This window comes from Prunus mume, linkage group LG5 (assembly GCF_029339155.1).
Source record: "Prunus mume cultivar Tortuosa linkage group LG5, ASM2933915v1, whole genome shotgun sequence".
NCBI lineage: Eukaryota > Viridiplantae > Streptophyta > Magnoliopsida > Rosales > Rosaceae > Prunus > Prunus mume.
This window is the reverse complement of record NC_142702.1, coordinates 2,825,729-2,851,681: the sequence shown is the minus strand read 5'-3', so window position 1 is coordinate 2,851,681 and position 25,953 is coordinate 2,825,729. Positions and strand designations below refer to the sequence as shown.

The following is a 25,953-nucleotide window of genomic DNA, read 5'->3' as shown; positions in this document are numbered from 1 at the left end:
TGTTCAAATTGAGAGATGTAAATATTAATCTTGTTAATTAATCCAATTATCATTTTCACGCAAAAATATGAAAAACTATAATTTGTAATGTTGTTTATTCCATAAATTGTTGTTTTATTTTTTCTAAAAAATTGTGAACTTCTACACGTCAAACCATAAATGTGGATCGGAAGAAAATATTTAAAGAATTTGCCAGCAGCACCCTTCTTTCCCTCCCTGGAGGAGAACAGCTCATTCTAACCTGCGGAGAAAATGGCAACATCACTGATTTGAACCACAACAAAAGTACAATGACAACAGAAGATGGCGATCAAAGCAAACTTGCGAAAGAATAAAAAAGCATAAAAAATATATCAATACATTTTTGATCTTTTTTTTTGTGTGGTTAAATTAACAACAAAACATGCCTCCTCCTAGGCACAGTTTAGAGAGCTGCAGCACGATTTTACGTTTTAAATATAAAGGGAAACTCACTGGAGTCATAATGCCACCTATATATAAATCATGATTAGGTGGCCCCTTTCCTGGCAGTGTAGTTAGATGACAGTCTTCTGACCCATGGGCTTTGATTAGGTGACCATGAAATTGGGAAGCCAAGCACGGCGCACCATCTTAGATTCAAAAGGGCAACAGCAAGCTTCTCTTCAGAATCTTTAAAAAGCTGTACTATTCGTGATTCAGCTTCCGTGTCTTCAGCAAAGATGAAGTCATCCTCAAATTCTGCCTTTTCTGGAAAGCTGCCATCTTCTTCACATATCATGCGCATACTCAAAACCTGCAGCGCTTCCATGGCCGTGCTGTGAAAACCACTGTTGGCATATGCAGAGAGAACAAAATGGCAGGTCGCTGGATCCGGCTGGACTTTTTCTTGGTGCATCCACTCAACGACAAATTCAACTACCTCAATCACTTCCTGACATTTATTGCAGGGGAGAAGAAAAATATATATTACTATCGAATAATGCAACCACAATTTTTGTGGTTGATCAAATTATAATCATGTATATCGAGAACCATGCTGCTCTTTTGATCTTACCTTTTCACAGGCTTTTTCAAGAATGGTATTAAATAGCAAGGTATCAAGTTCATTGCGTTCTGAACTGGCTTGATCCAAAAGATTCAATGCTTCCTCAATGTCATCATCTTCCAACAGAATCTGGAACAAAACAAGATTCAACATCTTCCTCAAAGTCATCATCATTAATTAAATTACTTGTGTTTTCAGAGAAGACAAAAAGGTAACTTTCCTTTTGTTTTTCTTTTTTCGTTTTTAAAAAATGAACTCACTAATTGTCTTCATTTAAATATCTTTATAAACATCTGAACTTTCCATAAATGAAACTTACGAGGACAACAAAAAATTCTCTTTTTGTAAGAGTTCTTATTTCATCCAAAAATGTGGTCACGCAATGGGCTATCGAAGAATTTCTATAGCTTATCTATTCAACTTGAAATGGAAGTACATTCTCAGACCAAAAACAAAAGAAAAGAAATTAAGTGCATTCATATATTGCAAATACTCTAGTCAGAAAAAAATAATTAAAAAAACACGATGAAGGATGAAGGAAGGGGTTTTTGTGTAAACAAAGCAGAACTAAAATGTGACTAGTTTGCAAATCAAGAGCTGGAAAAATTACACTTTTCGATCGCATACATAAACGGTAGCAGTTTCCTAAGATGCATGATAATTCAGTCCGAGTAATCATAATATTAAAGCTACCTTTATGAGAACAGTATAAGTCACTTTTAGTGGATAAAAGCCATCTCGCAACATCATGGAGATCAATGCGCAAGCAGATCTGTAACATCCTAGAATGCTACAACAATCAATCATTATATGATAAGTCGCAGCATCTGCCGGGAAACCAAATACCTTCATATTTTTAAATATCTTAATTGCCATTTGACTCTGCATGTAATCATCAGAAACAGAAAAGTAGATGAACACTGGTCCAATTCCACATATCATGAAGTTGCAAATGAAAGGAAAACCAATGGTGATGAAAGCACCTACTTCCTTAGCCTCAACTAGTGAATGCAGCACTGTATTATAAATAGGCGTTCCCAGATAAATGTTATTACGACAAAATATATTCTCTGCCACGTCCAAATACTGGATCAGCTCTCTTATCATCCCCTCTGCTCCAAGCGCTTTCAACTGGAAAAACAAAAATTGAATGTCATAGATGAGGCTGGTGGGACAGGGGAAAAAGAAGGAAAAGAAAAGGAAAGAATGCTAGAGTAGGGTTCCAGATATGGAAAAATAAAATAAAATAACGACAGCCCCCTTGGTGGCATGTTGCAGAAAGGAGGCAAGTACAAAGAACACAACTTTTACTGTTTCCAAGCAAATAAGCTTCTAGAATACAACATAAAAGTTGTATATTGATCTCATATAATCAATATTTATGCAAAAATAAGAAGTCATGAGTGAAACAACCTGCATGCGCACGAAACTTTTTAAACACTAATTTATCTTCCTTCTGTAGATGGTGTATGTTCTCCTTTTAAAACTTTTTCCAGAGACTTTGATGCGCAAGCTCAAGGAAAGAACTACAGATACCAGGCCTAAGAGGCATGGAAACAATATCCTCGAAAAAGTAATGATGCATATAACGTACGTCTTTAAATAATTGGCATTAGTGTTGTATGTACACAGCTACAATTTTTTAAATTCTATCACAGTATCCGTTGTTCCCTTTCTCCTTAGCCGCAAGCGGAACTAACAGCCACAATAGGTGAAGGATGAAGTCCGTATAGAAATTTTTAATTAAAAAAGTGTATATCATGCTCCTTATACCTTCATTTTGAATGAAGAATCTGTATTATCTTACCTACACTATTTAATAAACCATGTAAAATATGCAAAATTTTCTCCAGTCACCTATCAGACCATAAATTTTCTAACTGTGCAGTCCAGTTATCAGATGCTGATATTCTTAAGATTTCCATGTACAAAACTATGCACCATGTTTCATGCAGTGTTTCCATATATAAACATCATAACCACTAAAACATCTTAACCATAGCAGAGACTAAGGAACCAGTGTAAAAAATAAAAAATAAAATCGATAATTAAAAAAAAGATAAAAAGATAAAAAGAAAGAGGATACTAACAAATGCTTATGTTGTACAGTGGAAGCAGAAGACAAATTCTATACTGTCTCCCACCATATACATACCAATGACCCTTGTCAATCAGAGGCAGGAATATGCCACCTATCAATACTCATTTCATTCTCTAAACTAAAAGGAAGTATACATGAGGGTAGGGGGTTACCAAGTTCTTCATTGATAAATAACTGTGCTGAATACCATATCTTGCCATATCCATTTATATAGCATTAATGCGTTTAGCAGCATCCACCTGTGACAACATGTTGCCCTCTTCGTATGGGGCATTCACGTTACTAAATAACGAAAACAGCAGCTCATATGTCCTAATATCAGGCATAACTTTTAATTGTTTCATTTTAGCCAACATCTGCACTGCTCGTTCAGGTTGATCCTGCATAATTCATGCAACAATATTTGAATTTACTGGAGACAAACATGAAAAAGCTTTCAAGTGCTGGAAAATTACAACTGAGCATAAAACAGATGAAACTTTCATAAGATGACGAAAATAAGAAAACAGAAAAACATATCCTAATCAGTGTTTTAAATCGCTAAAGCGTTAGTGAAAAAATAGCATGATACTCACAAGTAAATAGTATAATATTTATTTGTTACTTATTAAATACTCATATATATAAAACATAGTGTATAGCAGATTAACTAAATTAAATACGTAATCTATTATTAAAAAGAAGGCTTTAAAGGGTCTTTGAAAGACCTGTGCCTTGAAAAGAACTTTGAATATGTAATTTGTTCTTTGTAATCTATTAAATATGTAGATTAAATAGTTAATTAATTTTGTTATTTATTTCATGGTAAAGTTGTTGGAAGTTTAAAGGGTCTTTGAAAGACCCAAGCCTTTTTCCAACAGTTGCTTCGAAACGCCCTCTTTATGAAATTGAAGGACCCAATGTCTTCCTCTCCACTTCTGACCCAATTTCAAAGCTCCCATGGCTCTCTCTCTCCATGGCTCCCTTTCTATGGCTCTCTCTCCATGGCTCTCCCACTCCATCTTAAATTCGGTAAATGTGGTTCTAGCCACTATGTTGCTGGAGAAAACACTAGAAAATCACCTCAGAGAAGCCAAAAATGGTTTATTATTATTATTATTATTTTTATTATATATATATATATTTTTTTAATGTTGGGTTTTCAAATCCCAGGCCAAACGACATCCTTTTTCTGAGCCATCTTCTTCCTAAAAGGCTTACGCCTCTAAGGGGATGCGTAAGCCTCGAAGAAAGGCGTACGCCTCAGTCCAAAAGCATACGCTTTTGGTCACTTAGCTGCGCCTCAAGGCAAATTCCGAGGCACGTTATTCAAAACATTGATCCTCGGTGATACTTCTATCACGCTGCCCTCTGCTACCATATATACCGAGTTTTGATATGCCCATGTTACATAATTCCTTTTATTAGAGCCAAAAATATTCATTACCTATGAGAACAAGAATGAAGAAGCATAACTCGAACGAAGCTCTTCCTAACATTTACAATATTGAAAACCATAACTAAATCTCTTAAATTAGCATCAAACTAACTCTACTCTTACTGTTATAAGATATTCAAAAAGTTCAGGGACCAGGATCTTTTCTTTTCTTTTGTATAGGGACCAGGGTCAGCACCCTACATCATAGACTACCTATTTCTGGTGGATTCTAATTCTATAAGTTTTAATTAACAAGGCCACATAAAATAAAATTTTCTGATATGAGAATTCAGTTCTATAAAATATGACTCACCACCGTGTCACATGCTGCAAGAAAAGCATTGAAAGGATGTGGATATGAACATTCAGATATTTGATCCAGCAGAGCCTCAGCGAAATCCAATTCTAGCACTTTGCTGCAACCTATAGAAAGGTTTGCCAGAGTAGAATCATACGGCTTCAAATTTCTCTGCTGCATAATTCTTAACTGCAGAAGGATAACAACGATGTTGCAAAAATCTCTAATTAAAAACAAAACCAAAATGCACAAAATACATTGCCAACAATTGCAAGATCAGTCTTTTTAAGATGATTGGCCTATGCAATAAACCGATATAACTTACAATTTCCATTCCACTACTGAAACCTTGCTCAGAAGTAACTGCTCTGACAAAGCCATCATATGTATGGCTTGACGGTTGCAACCCAAATATTTGCATCTAGACAAAAATGGGCTCCTTCAGTATGTCATAAGATGATATCTGAACGAGGTACATACAAAATAAATAAATAAATAAGGGCAGGATAGAGAATCACATAACTAAAACAAAAGTTGAAATCCACAAAGAAAATAGCCATCACAATCAAAACATACAGAACTAAACTTTTGAAGCTTATAACTACATTGTTCTCCAAACAAGAATATCATATTTAGCATTTTTTTCCAGAAAAAAATAAAGAAGGAATATCATATTCAGTGAAGGTACCATATGTAAGATTTGCACATAAAAAGGAAAATTCCAGACATTGTAATATATTACACAAACCAACACAAGCTTCTATAGAAAGGTTATTATACCTGTAGGATCAACTGTTCTGCCAAGCCAACATTTCTTACTCGTGCACAAGCATGAATAACATCACTAAACGACCATCTCAAAATTTTCATAACAGGCTGGCTTATATGTATATCAAGCATATCCATTCGAACATTTTCAACATCTCCAACTCCCAAGCCAAAAGCAGTGCACTGATCTGCATTAACAGCATGGTCGTCCAAATTCTCACAGTATATGGAAGGAACAGAATGTTTATTCTCCTCCAAATCACGTTTCTTCAAGTCTAATTCAAAGATTGAAGGTATAGGAATGTCTAGTCTTGACGAATACAACTTTCCTTCAGAAGTTTTATGAACATAAGTGTTTCCCCTGATGGCCAAAGTCACCAGATATTGCAACTTCTCATACGCAGATTTTAAATCTCCCAATCTAGTAAAAGACCAAATAAACTTCCGTAGAGGAATAATGCTCAGACTGTAGTGTTTGATATAATCCTTCCAAATTTCATGGGCCGCAGGCAGGTTTTGCTGCCAAACTGCAAGCTGAAAGAAATAAAAATGCAGAGTAACTATCAATGACCCAAATAACTTTAGAATAGATTGGTGCACTATCAATATTTCACAAAATGCAAGGTAAAAGTGAACTGCAAGGAAAACTGTTCACATCACCATATGGACATTGCAAATATTCAAGAGAGCAGCACATCATCATCAACAAAGAGAAAAATGTCAATCAAACAGGATAGTTCCAGACCTACTTTTGATTGAAAAGTTTAATGCTACAGTTGGGGCTTCACTTAGAAATTAAAACTGATCCTTTTATCCCCTTACAAGCACATTGAAGCAGTACAACACAAATGATTTGAAGCCATGAATGGGGAGATTAATAGTAATCTAAATACATTACATGAGTCACCCATACCAATTCTCATGTTAGAAAAAATAAAACTGCTGTTAAAGTGATGAGTCAAAGGCTTTGTGCTTGAAAAGAGGAACAAAATAATATTTGAACAAATACAAAACCATTTTGCTTTACATACCTTGAGAAGCTCTGAATATGTAACTTCATTCTTCCCCACCATTTGATGCTCCATCAAGTCCAAACACTGATTGGCATTTTTTATACTCTGCATTTTGGCACAAGCCCTTAAGAAACTGTTGTAGATAGGTAGAACCGGATAGATGCCAGGACTTTCTCCAAGGAAATTTATCAACTTAAATGCCTGATCAAAGAACAACACATGTGGACACAAGAATATGAAAATATTAACAACAACTGACAAAGAATGATGGTAAATATATGGTTGCATCTTAATGGTGGTTCTGATAACTACAGTAATCCTAACAAGGTAGTTTTACTACTACCAGCTGACTAAGCTAGCTAGATAATACCTTTTAAGTATATAGCATGAACCCTACCTCCTCCAAATATCCTCCTTTACATAGAGCTTGCACCATAAGCAAAGAGCATATGTTATTCAGGCTAATCTCTTTTTCATCCATTATTCTCCAAGTCTCCATGACAAACTGCATGAAAAGGAAACAACTGCCAAATAAGATACACTTAGATGCTGAGACCAGTACCTATAAAAAAGCAACTATTGACATGCAGAAAAATTGTAGGATACCATCCTTACCTTCGCAATGGCATTTTCGAAAGTTATTTAAGTCAAATAAAATTGGCAATGTGATCCTACCGATATAAACATGTTCATTGCGCAGAAAGTGTCTATATACAGTTTGCTAGGTTTTCCTTTGACACTCTTCACAGTACCATAATCAGGCACAAATATCAACAACTCAAATGCACTAACTCTCATTATCTCTGATAACACACATGTGAACTCAATCCTATGTATGTCAAACATATAGGTTAAATGGTGTGATTAAACACTAACAAAACAAATCAACGCACACACAGTGTGTGTCTCAACTAATTGCATGTTCCTCAGGTTACCAATGGATCAGATGACTTTGCACAGTAATTAAGAATATAGACGAAATCATCAGCTCTTAACGAATCATTCCCACGGCCAAGACTCAAAAGCAGATTGGAAGCTTTGCCTCTCTCACCCAAGCGCAGTGCATCAACAGTTTGCATCCGTATGGACCTGGTAATTGATTCTGCGCTGTGCCAAGAAACTTCATGACCTGCATTTATCATCTTCCACTCAAACTAACTAAAGGTTTACTGTAAAAACATAAAGTAAATGGTCTGCACATTTATCTTACTTCAAGATATAACCAGGGCAAAGAAAACGAGAAGAACAACCCTACGCATATTATAAAACATGCATATTTACTAATCTAGGTACCCCGCACAAGTTGAAGTTTCAAACATTACCATTTGAGGTTGTAAGAGTTCAAGAATACTCCAATTTGTCAGGAGCAATTCTTCGTCCCTGTAAAAACAACACTGATAATTAGGGACGTTGAGGATATAGAATATGTGCCCGAAGAAGGGATTGGAAACCTCACATTACTCCAAGTGCTCTCAATTAAAAATTGCCCTAATTTGGTATCAGCACCAGATCAAGGGATGGGTCGCCTCATCTCCTAACAGAGACTGCATATTTCAAATTGTCCTAAATTGGCGTCACTACCAGCAGGGCTTCGTTGCCTCAGCTCCTTACAGGAACTGCAAATTTGGGATTGCCCGAAATTGGCGTCACTACCAGAAGGGATGGGCAACCTCAAATCACTTCAGCTGCTTCAGATATGGGATTGCCCTAATTTGGCATCACTCCCGGAAGGGCTTCGTTGCCTCGCCTCATTAGAAAGGTTGATAATTGGGCATTGCCCCATCTTAAAGCAAAGATGCCAGGAAGAAACAGGTGAGGACTGGTCCAAAATTGCTCACATCTCCCGAGCTATTCATACTCTGGTGCGTTTTTCTAACTAATTTATTTCTTTTGCATTGACACTTTCATTCAAATGGCAACCAACCTCAGCTTGTTCGTTTTCTTCTTTTTCAGAAGAACATGAATACTATTCTTATTAAGGGTTGGGTCAGTGGAGATTGGGTCCCCACTAAAAACTCTTATGGCTTGATTGTGATTGTGCAACAGCAGGTCACCAAGAAAGTGGTATGTATGTATTAGACAATGACCCTTTGATCCTAACATTGTTTTGTTGTTGGTATGTTCACATGATAATAACATTCGGTTTTGTTTCTTATTTTTCTTTCATGGATATGCAGTGATTAAAAGAAGAAACTGATTAGGCATCCTGGCTTTCATCATACAAGTGATGAATTTAGGTAATTGTTGTAACTCTCAAATTTCATTATGGTTTTTGAAATTGGTGTCGTTCATTTATTGCAGGGGAGAAGAAACAAAATTTTTGTGGTTGATCAAATTATAATCATGTATATCGAGGACCATGCTGCTCTTTTGATCTTATGAGATACCTTTTCACAGGCTCTTTCAAGAATGGTATTAAATAGCTAGGTATCAAGTTCATTGCGTTTTGAACTGGCTTGATCCAAAAGATTCAATGCTTCCTCAATGTCATCATCTTCCAACAGAATCTGGAACAAAACAAGATTCTACATCTTCTTCAAAGTCATCATCTTTAATTAAATTACTTATATTTCAGAGAAGACAAAAATGTAACTTTCCTTTTGTTTTCTTTTTCATTTTTAAAAAATGAACTCACTAATTGTCTTCATTTAAATATCTTTATAAATATTTGAACTTTCCATAAATGAAACTTATGAGGACAACAAAAAATTCTCTTTTTGTAAGAGTTCTTATTTCATCCAAAAATGTGGTCATGCAATTGGCTATCGAAGAATTTCTATAGCTTATCTATTCAACTTGAAATGAAGTGCATTCATATATTGCAAATACTCTAGTCAGAAAATAATAATAATAAAAGCATGGAGATCAATGCACAAGCAGATCTGTAATATCCTAGAATGCTATAACAATCAATTATTATATGATAAGTCGCAGCATCTGCCGAGAAACCAAATGACTTCATATTTTTAAATATTTTAATTGCCATTTGACTCTGCAGGTAATCGGAAACAGAAAAGTAGATGAACACTGGTCCAATATTCCACATATCATGAAGTTGCAAATGAAAGGAAAACCAATGGTGATGGTACTTTAACACTTTGGTTGATTAATCAGCAATCACCCACTAATAATTATTGAATAAATAATTGCAAAGTTGATAACTTTACCAACATGGAAACATCATTGTACGTTTGAATCTCTTCACTTTCTTTCATGGTTTTTGGCTTCTTATTAAGCCATCTTCAGTTATAGGGATAAACATAATCTAGAGCTATAAATTTAGTTTTTTAAAATATTATTTTTAAAAAAAATAGTGTATGGTTAAATTTTTCTATCTTTAGTCAGGGCTATATTTTAGGGCCTCTCGTATTTTATTATTTTGAGAAAAACTATGGTACAACACTCATATATTCCACAACTATGTATTGTTTAATTTAATTAAACTACTATTTAGATACAATATTGAATATTCCACTAGCCCCTTGACACATGCTCACGCATTTGGCAATTGGTTATTTTTATTTTTTTTGGAATTAAGAAAAGATAACATGGGTAGTTATGTTTTATAAAAGTATGACCTATTATCTGATTTTGTTTTTAATTTTAATTTTTTTAATATGAAAAAAATGTGAATTTACCATATTATCCTCATTTAATTAATAATTTCAATTCTTAATATTTGAATTAACCAAGGGCATTTTTTGGTATTTTGAATGTTTCACCATTCTCTATCTTTTGTTTTATATATATAGATATATGACACATGTACATTGATAAGCAATTAGCAAGAATTTTTATTAGATTTTGTGTCTATTTCTTTAATCTTTATCTTTATGCATCATTTCATTGTGAAGCCTTTCTTCATTAAGTGTTTGCTATTCTCTGGTCCCTACCTACAACCCACATTGGTTTTGGGCATTTTGGCGTAAGTGCAAAGTAATAATAGTTCTTTTCTTTTTTTATTTATTTATTTTTGGTTAGAAAAGTAATTTTACATTTTGTTTTTCTATGAACATGCACTCAAAAACAAAAAAGTTGTATATTTTCCAATTTCTTTTGTTGTGGTGCACTTTATCATTATTTCAAGTCTCACTTAATTAGTTTCCGCTACTTGATATCTTCTAGTTACTTCCCCACTATTACCAAACATGGGAAATGAATATTTCATTCCCATCCATTGAAATGACATGGAAGTGATTTTCTCAAATCCGTTATGTGAACCAAACGGGGCCTTAAATACACCATGTTCTTAAAGCGTAATGGAGGAAAAATCATTGCATTAATTGTCTATGAAGATGACATGGTCATAATTGGAAACGATGCAGGAGAGCAATATAAGATACAAAAGTATTTGTCTCAGGAATTTGAGATGAAGGATTTAAGTTCTCTGAAATACTTCCTTTAGAATTAAAGTAGCAAGGTCAAAGACTGGTATTTTCCTATCACAAAGTATGTGTGTGATGGATCTACTCACTGAAACATGAATGCTTGGATGTAAGCTTGTCGACACACCCATTGAAATGAATCACAAGTTGTGTGAAGACATGGACACTTGACAACCAACAAGGAACAATACCAGTGCCTTGTTGGAAAGTTGATATATTTGGCATACACAAGACCAATTGTATATGTTATGAGTGTGGTTAGTCAGTTTATGCATTCGTCCAGTGTTTCTCATAAGAATGCAGTTGATCAGATCTTAAGGTACTTGAAGTCAACCCTGGGAAGAGATTAATATTCTCAAAGAATGGAAATCTCGAAGTTGTTGGATATACAGATGCTGATTGGGCTGATTCCATTATAGATAGTCGTTCTACATCGGGTTACTTTACATTCGTTGGAGATAACCTAGTCACTTGGTGGAGTTTAAAAAATAAAATATGGTTGCTCGCTCTAGTGTAGAAGCAGAGTATCGATGTACAGTTCAAGGAGTTTGTGAATTATTGTTGAAACGACTTGACCCAAATTCCTTTCCAGTCAAAAAGTCAACTTTTAAACCATTAAAATATTCTAGGGGTATAGTGGTCTTTTATTTGAATAAATTAATAATTAAATATTAATTAAGGACCGGGTTGTTACAATCTACCCCCTTATAAAAATTTCGTCCTCGAAATTTACTTACCCTTCACTTGTGGGGTGAGGGTACTGGCCCACGATCGCTACTTCGGGTTCTCAAGTCTGCTCTTCTAGACTGCACTCACCACTTGCATCTCAATAACTGTATCTATAAGGCAATCAATAAAATCCAAAGGCCACACATTTATATCTGAATACCTGAGCTGGCTTAAGAAAATATAAAACTCAGAAAAGATATGATAAATAACTGAATTTCTGATAAATTTAAAACTCTGCTGCCATTAATATGATATTTAGCTAAAATTCTCTTTTTCCTATGAGTGTCCGACACCTGGCTAATGCTGGCACAAAAGACTAATTGCCCTTTTTAACTGAAATTAAATGAAATTCAGTGCGACTTCTACCAAAATTCGTAGTCTCCCAGAAACTGAATATTTCCCAAAAACATTCTGCCTGTAAAACAAGTATATATGTTTAAATATATATCTATATCACAATGCCAACATGTATCAAATTATATCCAAAAGGAGTCAAGCATCGTAGCACTCAAGTCTCAGGTTGCAACAATTCAAATAAATCAATCTGCTCATAAGATTCATCTCAACTTTCAGATCAACAATAGTACTCTGGCAATCTCAAACATTCTAACTCGTGCATTCCTACTTATGCATGACTTTCCAAACAGTATTCCTGCTCTAAAAACATTGAATGTATAGTTCATCTTGCTCTATAATCCTTGCTAGACTCAGGAGACATCTGGTCAACCTGATCCGCAATTATGGCTCCCACGGTCCAGATAACTGTAAGACTCGTGGGGCAAAATATGCTAGAAATACTGGAACTGTTTAATACCATATCCAATAATAAAAGATGAAAGCCAACAACTTAAATAAAATAAAATAAAACAACTTAAAGCAGAGTGGATTAAAATAAAATAAAATAAACAAGTTCCGAATACCCTTGTATCGAACTCACGTAAGGTTCATAAGGAAACATATACATATATATATATATATATATATATTTCCATATATTACGTGTAAAACAAAGGTGTTGCTTAAGAAAATAGTGATAACTGTATAAAATCCTCAATGTAGTTTAAAAGCATTTCAAAACTCAAATTCTCTCCACCTAGGTGTACCCCCATATCCGATCCACAATTCCTGGTATCTCAATTCCGATATCCGTCAATTCCTCTGCAGGTCTTGGTGACAAAAAGTCAACTCGAGCCGCAAATTGGCGGACTCGGGGACCGTAGTCACCTGATCCGCAAACGCGTGTCTCGGAGACAACCTCTCAATCCGAGCCGATATTGGCACTACATGGTTTAGGCGTCCCCGAAACTCATGAGGAAAATAACCAACCGTCTCAAGGCAACTGGGGGGTACCTTGTGGTAGGTTTGAAAATCATAATCTGTTATTTACATACACTTTCAATAAACTGATTCTCAACTGAACTTAAAATATATCCATATATATATATATATATATATATAAACAAAAACATGTATAATATGTTTTTCATATGAAAACCTCAACAAATTTTTAAGGATGCACATGTGATGCTGTGTCTATAGGAAGTTAACCTAATGCTCTAATACCAATTGAAACGACCTGACCCAAATTCCTTTCCGGTTAAAAAGTCAACTTTTAAACCATTAAAATATTCTAGGGGTATAATGGTCTTTTATTGGAATAAATTAATAATTAAATATTAATTAAGGACCGGGTTGTTACAATTGTGGATTAGAGACTCTTGACATAATTGTGTTTTAAACGGGAGAAGCCCAAGCAGTTACATTGTGACAACAAGTTAGCTATTAATATTGCTCACAATCCAGTTCACCATGATTGAACAAAACATGTTGAGGTGGATAAACATTTCATCAAAGAAAAAATTGAGAACAAGGTCATCTGCTTACTCTTTGTAAAATCAGAAGATCAGCTAGTGGATGTCTTGACAACGGTTGTCTCTGAACAAGTGTTTCATGACTCACTTATCAAGTTGGGCATTGGTGACGTGTATGCACCAACTTGAGGAGGAGTGTTGACGTGAGTTAACCTAACAAATCAAGGAGGTTTATTTTCTAAGTTAATTAGATGATTTATTTCCTTATTTTCATGTAGTTGACAATCCTTGTATAATTAGGAGATATTCTCCTAATTAATTCATGTAAATATTTCCTTGTAAAGCACACTTGTAAACTCATATATATACCTCCTTATGGAGAAGAATACAACTTAACATAAAGTATTCAAACCATATTCGTATTTTAGCAAAGTGCTCTTGTACTCGTATTCTTCTTTAATTAGTGAAAAATCCTAGCAACCTCATGGACGTAGCTCAATTATGAGTGAACCTCGTAAAATTGTGATGATTGATTTGTGTTGTTTATTCTTTGGATTATAGGTCTCGTTTGCCACCACAGTGTTTAAATATTTATTCTCAACTTAATTTGGCTACATGGAGGAACTTCAAAACAATGGATTAAGATAAAATTATAAGGCAAAGTTGTTTGTATGGACTATTGTAATTCATGTATGCCAAGATCTAGACAAGAAAAAAAGTAAGAAAACAAATTGATTTCAAATTATTCATCGCATGCAGTAATTTTAAATCAATTTTAAATGGACGACATCTAGTTATTTCAAATACATTCAATCTAATGTGGTTCTTGTTATTGTAGCAAGTTTAGTATTGTTCAAATCACCTCTATCATAGCAGTTCAACGCAACATGACCCTTCTTCTAGCAAATTTGACAAAGCTCTACATTAGCACTTGTATTGAATATGTCCCTTTCTGGATGTTTCTAGCAGACTAAGCCAAATCTCTCTGCAAGTCTTACTGCCAATGAATGATGTAAGAGATTCATGAAGGCACGATTGTGCATCTAACAAAAAAAGTTGTATCATGAATTTATTTTTCATAATTTCATTTTTCAAGTTGAATGTAGCTTCTGTGTGGAACATGAACCTGAAAACAAAAAAGTTGTATTATCCAATTTCTTTTGTTCTCCTGCTACTGTTTATCATGAAAAGTTGGTGGTTTGCTGGTGCTGAATGTCAAACTCAACGAATTTTCACAAGAATTCTAACGCAAGAAAGAAAAAAAAACCAATGAAGAATAGAACGCGAATGAGATATTTGGTACACCAACAATTGCGCAGAAGCTAAGTCGACCCCGTCCCCATCGCCATGTGAGGACACAATAGTTTTCAAAAGTTGTGCCCCAGAGAACAATCCTGGAAATTGTTCTGTTTTCACACTCTATCTATTTTCAATTCACAACAAGAACATCACAATAAGAAGAACGGATTGTTATTCCAAAAAAAATATATACATTTTAAAATTTTGAAGTTTCGGAATCTTATTGTAGTGAAGAACGCATCAGCTTCCAGAGTATTCAAAAGCCCCAAAATTTTGCGAAGGCATGATGCAAGATTTCCTTCAGTTATGAATGTGAAGAGGAAGCCAATTTATTCAAAGTGGATTTTAAATTCAAATTTCAAACAGCCCAGGACATCGATTGGAATTTGGATGTTATTCCTGCACAGTTACATCTACAAGAGGTCATTGTCAAATAATGACACCAGTCAGATCATTGTTGCATAATGATGCCGACCCCATACCCACCTCCACGTGAAGGCATGGAAAAATTTTCTAAAGTTGTGGCCCAGAGAACTGTCCTTGAAAGTGAAAGAGATTCTTCAAAGGTTACTTTACTGTACAGGATAATTGTACGTTCATAACAAGTTATTTAATTATTAATTAGTAATTAGTAATGTAAAGCAATGTACTTATACTAGAAAAATAGAAACCAAATTTAACATGGGATCAACTTAAGTTGAAACGGAAAGCAAATAAAGAACATTAAATTACAGCTCGAGTGCTTGCACCACCTCCTTTATGTCTTGATGGTCCTGTTTGTTTTACCTTGGGGTTGCCTTGAGTGTTGCTGGTTTATGGTGGCTGTTTGGTGGTGCTTATGTTTTTCGGTGGTTTTTGTTGCTGTGTTGTTTGTAATTTTGTTAGTTTTTATCAATTTTTAGTTTTGTTTATCTATTGATATAATTATCTGGGGTAGTCTGTTGCTTTTATTCATATGATATTGCATATTAGACTTGTGCTTGTATTATTGTATTTGTACCATTCTCTTGGGTGAGTTTTTCGTAATGAAATTTCATCTTTCGACCACAAAAGAAAAGAAAAAAAAAGGAAACACTGAATTATTGAAAAGGAAAACACATTTTTAGAAAACGGCTGACTTGTGGTAAAACGTCTAATGAAAAGTAGAATTCTAATTAATGGATCATGAGCCTCTGCATTTAGCATCCGTGCATTTACACACATTTAAGTGAATGTTAACCATTAGATTAATCTAATGAACTTTAATAAGTCCACATCGTCATAATTGTATTAAACCAAAAATTAACCATTTGCACCTTATTATATTTATTCAATAACTCTGAAATAAAAAAAATAAAAAGGAATCCTATCCCTGACCCAGCCTCCTACCCCAACTGCTAGCCATGGCAGCCACCCCTCACTCCCTTTTCCTCACATACACCTTTAAGTTCTGTAGTTGGCAGGCACATATAAGATTTTCATATGCAGTACTAGTATTTGTGCCCAATTAATTTTCATTTGTGAATTTGCATATTTAATTGCAGTACTATGTCAAAAAGATTTGGATTTCATAAATTCTCTTCCTAGGTCTGGTTGAGTTCTCTTAAATGTGTGTAAATGCATGAATGCTAAATGCAGAGGCTTGGATCCCTAATTAGGAGTGCCACAACAAGTCTCTCCACATCTACTTGAAAAATTGTTTTCTTTCAAAATTTGACTAAGTATGAAAAATGGACTTTTGAAATACTAATGTTTTTTCAATGATATTTTTGGCTGTTTATATTCCTTACATCTTAAATAAGCAAACACGATTTTATGAGATTTTAGTATGAATTATTATATTGACTTATTGAGGTATCAATATTGCTATAAATTGTATCGGACGGATGCTAAAATTGGATTTTCATATTTTGATTTGTTGGGAATTTGGCTACATGGAGGAACTTCAAAACAATGGATTTAGATAAAATTATAAGGCAAATTTGTTTGTATGGACTATTGTAATTCATGTATGCCAAGATCTAGACAAGAAAGAAAGGAAGAAAACAAATTGATTTCAAATGATTCCTTTCATGTAGTCATTTAAAATCAATTTCAAATGTACAACATCTAGTTATTTCAAATACATTCCATATAACGTGGTTCTTGTTATTGTAGCAAATTTAGTATTTTTTGTAATTTCTTTTTTCAAATTGAATGTGGCTTTTGTGGAACATGAACCTGAAAACAAAAAAGTTGTATATTTTCCAATTTCTTTTGTTTTGGTGCACTTTATCATTATTTCAAGTCTCACTTAATTAGTTCCTGCTACTGGTTTTACATGAAAAGTTGGTGGTTCGCTGCTCTCTTTGGTTAAATGGTGCCAGCAATTACCTGTTGGCCATACTGTTTAAAAGCCTTGTATAAAAGAGTTTCTGGCTTTCTTCTGGTGCTGAATGTCAGACTAAATGAATTCAAACGCAAAAAAGCCTTGTATAAAATCATTTACACCTGAACAGAGGGTAAAAGAAAAAGTGGCTTTTTTTCTTTTGAAAGCAAATGGCTTTTTTTTTTCTTTTTGCTTTTTTGAATTACAGTGATTAGGAAGGGGGTAACTTTTTCCTCGGATTCGAACGATGACCAGTGGGGAAGGAGAAGGGGGAGGGACCTCACCGACAATTTCTCAGAAACTATGACGACCCCGTCCCCATCGCCATGTGAAGGCACAGAAAAGTAAATATGGCCTGGCCATGCGGTGCCAAAACAAAGTTGGAATGCACTTTCAAAAGGCTACAACACAGACAAAAAAAGCTGGCATGCATATGCAGCACAAGACAACGACCCATGCGGAAAGACTTGTTGTGGCACTGTGTGATTTGATGCACGTTTCCTCTTTCCTTTGTCCAATTATTAATACTCTTGCTCCACTTGCTGTTCCACACCAAACAACTCTATCAACTTTCGTCAAGAATACTCTTTTCCTTTCTCCAATTGCTATTTATGGAATTTGGAGTAATTATCCAGATTTCCGATTAGATTTTTGTCGACGTGGTATCTCTTATCTTCATCTTCAAATGTCAATAAATAAAGTATTTTCGATTCAATATCTCACAATTTCATCTGTGTATTTTTGTAAGATGTGTTCCCAAAGCCCAGTGCTTTTTTGGATAGTATTTTTGTGAGTGTGGAAAGTTGATAACAAGTAGAGAATGTGATAGAATTTGTAAAAAATGTGGAATGAAATGATGGGGAAAATTTTTGAAGAAATTTTAAGGTATTTAAAGACATATTTTAGAATTTTGATTACTTACTCGTTTATTTAGTTTTACTTATACAAAATAGTCTTTCGTATGTGAAACAGTAGCTAAACCTAAAAGATTTTTATTTTGTATTTTTAGTTGGGATGTTCCACTTCCACACTTAACGGATCTTAGCTTAAATGAGTATACATATATAATGGTCTCTTTTTGGTGTTTTACATTAGTTTTGTCTCTATTTCTTTAATCTTTATGCATCATTTCATTGTGAAGCATTTCTTCATTAAGTATTTGCTATTCCCTAGTCCCTACCTACAACCACATTGGTTTTGGGCATTTTGGCGTAAGTGCAAAGTAATAATATTTTTTTTTTTTTAAATATTTATTTTTGGTTACAGAAGTAATTTTTCATTTTGTTTTTCTATGAACATGCACTCAAGAAAGAACCCATTTGCGAAACAGAGGAATGAATTAATTAACACAATTATACATTGCTTGGTCCCAAATCCAACTATGACGGCATCTATCTACCTGGAACTAAGCAATTTCATGGGCCCTACCAAAGCCTTAAAAGAGAGCCAATGTGGCAGGGGAGTTGAGGAGTCATTGTCTGACACGTGGAAGATGATGCCAGCATGGAAAAGTACTGTTTTCCCAGCTGGCATTTTGGGATTATTGAGGAAAAGTGTTTTTGGCCTTTATTTTTTTGGGAGTTATAACTGCCTTATCTTTTCCTTTTCATCTTTTTAGTATGTTATAACTTGTACGATAGCTAAAATCGTTAATTTTTAAGGTCAAACTTGTGTCTATTTAAAATATTAAGTTCGTCTATTTATTTTATAACAATAAAATGTCTAAACTTTTTTCGATATGGTTGATTTTTTTACAGATATAATTTTAAAAAGGAAGTCTCAAAGATAAGTGGGTTTCATTATCAAATTATTTCGATGGGATGAGATCAAATGAGAAATATAGCTAGCATTCCCCTTTTGGAAAATTTAACCAGTATTAATCCAATAAAATTAAACTTTCCATAGTAAGTATTAATTTCTCGTCTATTTAAGTCGAACCTAAAACCAACTCCAAAATATTATCTTTTATCTTTCTTATTAATTAATTGCACACATTATGTTATAGTTGATATCTTAATTATAATGTAAAATTATGCAAAACATAACTGGCTTGAAAAGCCTAATAAATAAATAAATAATTGATATGCTTAGAGAAATTAAAAACAAATTAATAAATTGGCATGCCTATAGAAGATAATAATTGATATGAAAACCATTACATTACATGATATTGTAAAGTATTGGTAATTTGATATGAAAATAGAGATTAATATGAAAGAAGATAGCTGGCAATGGCATCTATTGTTGTTGACATAAAGCACCAACGGATTGCTTATTTCTCAAAGTGAACAACACCAACGGATATCACTTGCTGTTCCACACCAAATATTCAAAGCTTTCCCACGTGATTTGATGTATGTTTCCTCTTTCCTTTGTCCAATTATTATTACTCTTGTTCCACTTGCTGTTCCACACCAAATAACTCTATCAACAAACCACAACTTTCGTCAAGAATACTCTTTTCCTTTCTCCAAGTGAATACTCTTTTCCTTTCTCCAATGGCAGAAGGAGTCCTCTTCAACGTTGCAGAAGGGATCATTGGAAGGTTAGGCTCCCTTGTTTTCCAAGAGATTGCCTTGCTTTGGGGTGTCAAAGATGACCTCCAAAAGCTGAAGGAGAAAGTTTCCCAACTCCAAGCTGTTCTTCTTGATGCTGAGCAAAAACAAGCCAACAATAATGAAGTCAAAGTGTGGCTCCAAAGCGTAGAAGATGCAGTTTATGAAGCTGATGACGTGCTCGATGAGTTTTATACTGAAGCTCAGTGGAGACAAATGGTGCCCGGAAATAATAAAGTGTCAAAGCAGGTACGCAGCTTCTTCTCTAGCTCAAACCCGCTTGTTTTTGGGCTGAAAATTGGTCATAAGATAAAAGATCTTGACAAGAGACTTCATGAGATTACCTCGAATAAAACATTTGGTCAATTACAAGTGAACCACGAAGATGCACGATTTGTAATAAGAGAGAGGGTCACCCACTCATTTGTCCGCGAGGATAATATAATAGGGAGAGATGAAGATAAAAGCGCAATTATTCAACTTTTGTTGGATTTGGATCCCATCTCTACAGAAAATGTCTCAACTATTTCCATAGTTGGATTTGGAGGATTGGGAAAAACTGCACTTGCCCAACTAGTTTTCAACGATGAGGTGGTTCAAAATCATTTTGAGCTGAAAATGTGGACATGTGTCTCCAATGTGTTTGAATTGAATGTACTTGCTGAGAAAATCATTCAATCTGCAACTAATGAGGAACCAAAAAACCTCAGGATGGATCAATTGCAAAGGAATCTTAGGGGAAAGATAGATGGAAAGAAATACCTCCTTGTGTTAGACGATGTGTGGAATGAAGATCATGGAAAATGGGACGACTTGAAAGACTTGTTGATGGGTGGTGCAAGAGGTAGTAAAATACTAATAACTACTCGTAGTAAAAGGTTGCAAATATAGCAGATACAGCTGAACCATATAACTTAAGGGGCTTGAATGAAGAGCAGTCTTGGTTTTTATTTAAGAAAATGGCGTTCAAAGAGGGAAAAGAGCCAGAGAGTTCAACAATTAAGGCCATTGGGGAGGAGATTGCTAGAAAATGTCAGGGGGTTCCTCTTGCTGTAAGGACCATAGGACGGATGTTGTACTCTAAACATCAAGAAAGTGAGTGGTTGGCTTTCAAGAGCAACAAGCTTTCAACAATAAGTCAAGAAGAAGATGTTATTATACCAACACTTAGGCTGAGTTATGATGTTCTCCCATCACATTTGAAACATTGTTTTGCTTTTTGTAGTTTGTTCCCCCCAGATTATGAGATTCCCGTAGAGAATTTAATTCAGCTGTGGGTGGCACAAGGGTTCGTTAAGTCTTCAAATCCTAATGAGTGCTTGGAAGATGTTGGTTATGAATATTATAACGAACTAGTTTGGAGATCTTTTTTCCAAGAAGAAGAAAAAGATGAGTTTGGTATAATAACAAGCTGTAAAATGCATGATCTCATGAATGAACTTGCTGTTAAAGTGGCTGGGGAGGGAAGCAGAATAATAGATCGCAATAAGACTGATTTTGATGCAAAACGTCTTCTTCATGTATCTTTCGATTTTGATGTTTATTCGTCGGAATGGAAAATACCGACATCCTTGCTGGAATCAAATAAGCTAAGGACTTTTCTTTTCCTAAGGCAATACGGGAACTGCCTAGAGAAGTCATTCCATAATTCATTTTGTGCTACAATTGCTTCAAATTTTAAGTCATTGCGTATGTTGAGTTTGAATGGATTGGGAATTACAAAATTGCCAAAATGTCTTAGGAAAATGAAACATTTAAGATATCTTGATCTTAGTGATAACAGCAAAATGGAGAGACTTCCAAATTGGATAGTCAAACTTCAAAATATGGAAACACTAGATCTCAAATGGTGTCAGTCTCTTGTGGAACTGCCTAGAGATATCAAGAAATTGAAAAACTTGAGGCATTTGATTTTGCAATATTGTGATAACTTGGCTCGAATTCCTCCTGGATTGGGCCAAATGACTTGTCTTCGTACTTTGAGTATGTTTGTTTTGAGTGAAAAGAAATCCATGTTGAGGGACAGTGCAGGGCTCAGTGAGTTGGGGAAGTTGAAGGATTTAAGAGGAGAGTTGGAGATCAGAAATTTGAGGTACAAGAAAGATATGGTGTCAGAATTGAATTTGAAGGAGAAACGACATCTCTATTCGTTGACTTTACATTGGATGGGCATCGAAAGAGAAAATAGTGATGCGGTTGAGGAGGAGAGTGATGTAATTATTAAGTCAATGGAAGCGCTGCAGCCCCATTCAAGTCTAAAACAGTTAGTCCTTGACGGATACCCGGGTGCGAGGTTTGCGAGTTGGTTTCATTCTCTCACAAATATTGTTAATCTCAGATTGTATAACTGTGATAGATGCCAACATCTTCCACCGTTGGATCATTTACCTTTTCTTAACAGTCTTGTGCTTTTGGGGTTAAGGAATTTGGAGCACATATCAGCAGAAGACAAGGTTAAGGACTTTGCCGGTGATGAGATGATGATGATGTCAGCTGCTTCTCCATCGACGACCTTCTTTCCCTCCTTAGAGAGTCTTCGTCTAATTCATTGCCCTAATCTCAAGGGATGGTGGAGGAATGAAACAGCTTCAGCTTCAGCTTCTTCATTTCCTTGTCTTTCTTATTTAGAGATACGGAATTGTCCTAACCTAACTTCCATGCCGCTGTACCCAAATCTTGATAGACTGGAGTTAGAGAGCAGCAGTTGGAAGGTCCTTCTCTCCTCCTTTGTTCCCTCCTCCAAATTAAAGTTTCTGGAGATTAGGGACGTTGAGGATATAGAATATGTGCTAGAAGAAGGGATTGGAAACCTCACATTACTCCAAGAGCTCTCAATTGATCGTTGCCCTAATTTGGCATCACTACCAGATCAAGGGATGGGTCGCCTCATCTCCTTACAGGAACTGCAAATTTGGGATTGCCCGAAATTGGCGTCACTACCAGAAGGGCTTCGTTGCCTCGCCTCATTAAAAAGGTTGACAATTCTAAATTGCCCTATCTTAAAGCAAAGATGCCAGAAAGAAACAGGTGAGGACTGGTCCAAGATTGCTCACATCCCAGACATTCGCATTCGTCCCTAGCTTGGTGCGTTTTTCTAACTAATTTCTTTGTTTTGCATTCACATTTTGATTCAAATGGCAACCAACCTCAGCTCTTTCATTTTCTTATTTTTCAGGTCCATTTTATGATCTTTAAGGGTTGGGTCAGTGCACTAAAAACTCTTATGGCTTGATTGTGATTGTGCAACAGCAGATCACCAACAAAGTGGTATATATGTATTAGATGATGACCCCTTCATCCTAGCATTGTTTTGTTGTTGGTATGTTCACATGATTCCGTTTTGTTTCTTATTTTTCTTTCATGGATATGCAGTGATGAATTTAGGTAATTGTAACTCTCAAATTTCCTTATGGCTTTTGAAATTGATGTCGTGTTGTGAAACCAGTTTGTATTTTGTCATAATGGCTGATATTTATGAATTAAATTCAGATTGATCTGCAAAAGAATGAGGTTAATTCTCTTCATTATTCATCTTTTGTTTTAATTTTTGAGTGATAATTTTTTGTTTAAATTGTGAGATGTAAATATTCATCTTGTTAATTAATCCAATTATCATTTTCACGCAAAAATATAAAAACTCTTCATAAACAACTATAATTTGTAATGTTGTTTATTCCATAAATTGTGAATGACAAAATTATCGTTTTATTTTTATAAGTTTTTTTTGTCTAAAAAATTGTGAACTTCTACACGCCAAACCATAAATGTGGATCGGAAGAAAATATTTAAAGAATTTGCCAGCGGCACCCTTCTTTCCCTCCCTGGAGGAGAACAACTCATTCTAAGCTGCGGAGAAAAGTACAATGACAACAGAAGATGGCGATCAAAGCAAACTTGCAAAAAAGATAAAAGGGCATCCCCTAATTTTCTCAAATATAGCCTAGCCTCATACAAATCTAATATATCTGTGCCTCATCGACCTCATCTGTGCCTCTCACCCTCTCCCCTTCCTGAGGAGGCCTTACACTTCGTTCGACCACAACAAAAAATAATAATAATAAAGGGAAACTCACTGGAGTCCTAATGCCACCTATATATAAATCATGATTAGGTGGCTCCTTTCCTGGCAGTGTAGTTAGATGACAGTCTTCTGGCCCATGGGCTTTGATTAGGTGACCATGAAATTGGGAAGCCAAGCACGGCGCACCATCTTAGATTCAAAAGGGCAACAGCAAGCTTCTCTTCAGAATCTTTAAAAAGCTGTACTATTCGTGATTCAGCTTCCGTGTCTTCAGCAAAGATGAAGTCATCCTCAAATTCTGCCTTTTCTGGAAAGCTGCCATCTTCTTCACATATCATGCGCATACTCAAAACCTGCAGCGCTTCCATGGCCGTGCTGTGAAAACCACTGTTGGCATATGCAGAGAAAACAAAATGGCAGGTCGCTGGATCCGGCTGGACTTTTTCTTGGTGCATCCACTCAACGACAAATTCAACTACCTCAATCACTTCCTGACATTTATTGCAGGGGAGAAGAAAAATATATATTACTATCGAATAATGCAACCACAATTTTTGTGGTTGATCAAATTATGATCATGTATATCGAGAACCATGCTGCTCTTTTGATCTTACCTTTTCACAGGCTTCTTCAAGAATGGTATTAAATAGCAAGGTATCAAGTTCATTGCGTTCTGAACTGGCTTGATCCAAAAGATTCAATGCTTCCTCAATGTCATCATCTTCCAACAGAATCTGGAACAAAACAAGATTCAACATCTTCCTCAAAGTCATCATCATTAATTAAATTACTTGTGTTTTCAGAGAAGACAAAAATGTAACTTTCCATTTGTTTTTCTTTTTTCGTTTTTAAAAAATGAACGCAGTAATTGTCTTCATTTAAATGTCATTATAAACATCTGAACTTTCCATAAATGAAACTAATGAGGACAACAAAAAATTCTCTTTTTGTAAGAGTTCTTATTGCATCCAAAAATGTGGTCACGCAATGGGCTATCGAAGAATTTCTATAGCTTATCGATTCAACTTGAAATGGAAGTACATTCTCAGACCAAAAACAAAAGAAAAGAAATTAAGTGCTTTCATATATTGCAAATACTCTAGTCAGAAAAAAATAATTGGGTTTCATATAAACACACCCAAAACCCATCATTACACACACTCAAAACTCATTTATAAACACACCCAAAAAGTTGACTTTGGGGTTGATTTTGAGTGTGTTTCTAAGTTTAAATAGTGCTTGGGTTTTTTTTTTTATAAATACATGTCTAGAATTGGGTTTATTTATAAATTTGTATTTTATTTGTTTGTGTTAATTGTGACAGTTGGCTCCACTACAACACGACACGCATTTTCCTCGAGATGTAAGTTGTAAGACATTGTCCACCTCCCTCTCCTAAATTCTATTTTATTATGTCCTTTTCAAATTTTTTAAGTTTCTTTTATTGACCCAACTACCCACCTATGTACATGTAATAATAATTCTACCAAGTTCATAAAAATTTATAATTGTTAAATTGGCCATATGTAATAATAATACATAACTTCCAAAGATCTTGTAGCATTATTTAGTTATTTCGAACTTGTTTCAGATAGGTTGTATATGATGGTTTTATTATTATTTATAAAAAAAATTAACTGCCTTATCTTTTCCTTTTCATCTTTTTAGTATGTTATAACTTGTACGATAGCTAAAATCGTTAATTTTCAAGGTCAAACTTGTGTCTATTTAAAATATTAAGTTCGTCTGGGTTTATTTATAAATCGTTAAAAAAATAAAAAAATTCTCTCTCTCTCTCTCTCTCTCTCTCTCTCTCTCTCTCTGTGCAACGAACCTTAACCCAGCTCTCTCTCTTCTCTCTACTCTCCCCATGACACCACCACTGCTATATATACCACACCCGACTTGCAACCACATCTCCACGAACCAAGAAACCCGGACCCGATTTCTTCTCCCTCCCCAATTTCTTCCCCTCACCCAGTTTTATTCTCTTCCCCTCCCCTCCTCTTCGATTTCTTCTTCCCCTATCATCCCAGATTTTAATATGAAGAAAGGTTGGTAGACTGCTTTTTCCAACAGATTGCTTGAAACACCAACTCTCTTTATTAAATTGAAGGACCCGATGTCTTCCTCTCCACTTCTGATCCAATTTCAAAGCTCCCATGGCTCTCTCTCCATGGCT

The 25,953-nt window shown here is 35.0% G+C and overlaps 3 protein-coding genes across 3 annotated transcripts; 1 reads left to right on the top strand and 2 right to left on the bottom strand.

Moving 5' to 3' along the window:
- Positions 1–68: 68 nt before the first annotated feature.
- LOC103330442 (pentatricopeptide repeat-containing protein At1g76280) lies at positions 69–8,544 on the bottom strand. Its single transcript, XM_089051694.1, is given in 14 exon segments — positions 69–241; positions 475–913; positions 1,037–1,156; positions 1,721–1,909; positions 2,015–2,158; positions 3,281–3,508; positions 4,859–5,032; positions 5,169–5,264; positions 5,624–6,145; positions 6,643–6,825; positions 7,022–7,129; positions 7,676–7,753; positions 7,947–8,004; positions 8,081–8,544. Coding segments are annotated over 13 exon segments (2,307 nt in total). The 5' UTR covers positions 8,083–8,544; the 3' UTR covers positions 69–241; positions 475–508.
- A 10,955-nt stretch (positions 8,545–19,499) lies between these two features.
- On the top strand, positions 19,500–23,274 carry LOC148916640 (putative disease resistance protein RGA1). Its single transcript, XM_089051689.1, is given in 3 exon segments — positions 19,500–20,621; positions 20,624–22,834; positions 22,926–23,274. Coding segments are annotated over 2 exon segments (3,135 nt in total). The 5' UTR covers positions 19,500–19,693; the 3' UTR covers positions 22,831–22,834; positions 22,926–23,274.
- A 353-nt stretch (positions 23,275–23,627) lies between these two features.
- Positions 23,628–24,813, bottom strand: LOC103343744 (pentatricopeptide repeat-containing protein At1g76280-like). Its single transcript, XM_008247382.2, has 2 exons — positions 24,386–24,813; positions 23,628–24,262 (listed from the first exon to the last, which is right to left on the bottom strand). The coding sequence occupies exons 1-2, from the start codon at positions 24,548–24,550 to the stop codon at positions 23,858–23,860; spliced, it is 570 nt and encodes a 189-aa protein (XP_008245604.2). The 5' UTR covers positions 24,551–24,813; the 3' UTR covers positions 23,628–23,857.
- Between the last annotated feature and the right edge of the window lie 1,140 nt (positions 24,814–25,953).

Coding starts and splice junctions, on each gene's coding strand:
- LOC103343744 (XM_008247382.2), bottom strand. CDS start 24,550: ATGATGATGACTTTGAGGAAGATGTTGAATCTTGTTTTGTTCCAGATT. Junction 24,263..24,385: donor TTGAAGAAGCCTGTGAAAAG/GTAAGATCAAAA, acceptor AATAAATGTCAG/GAAGTGATTGAGGTAGTTGA.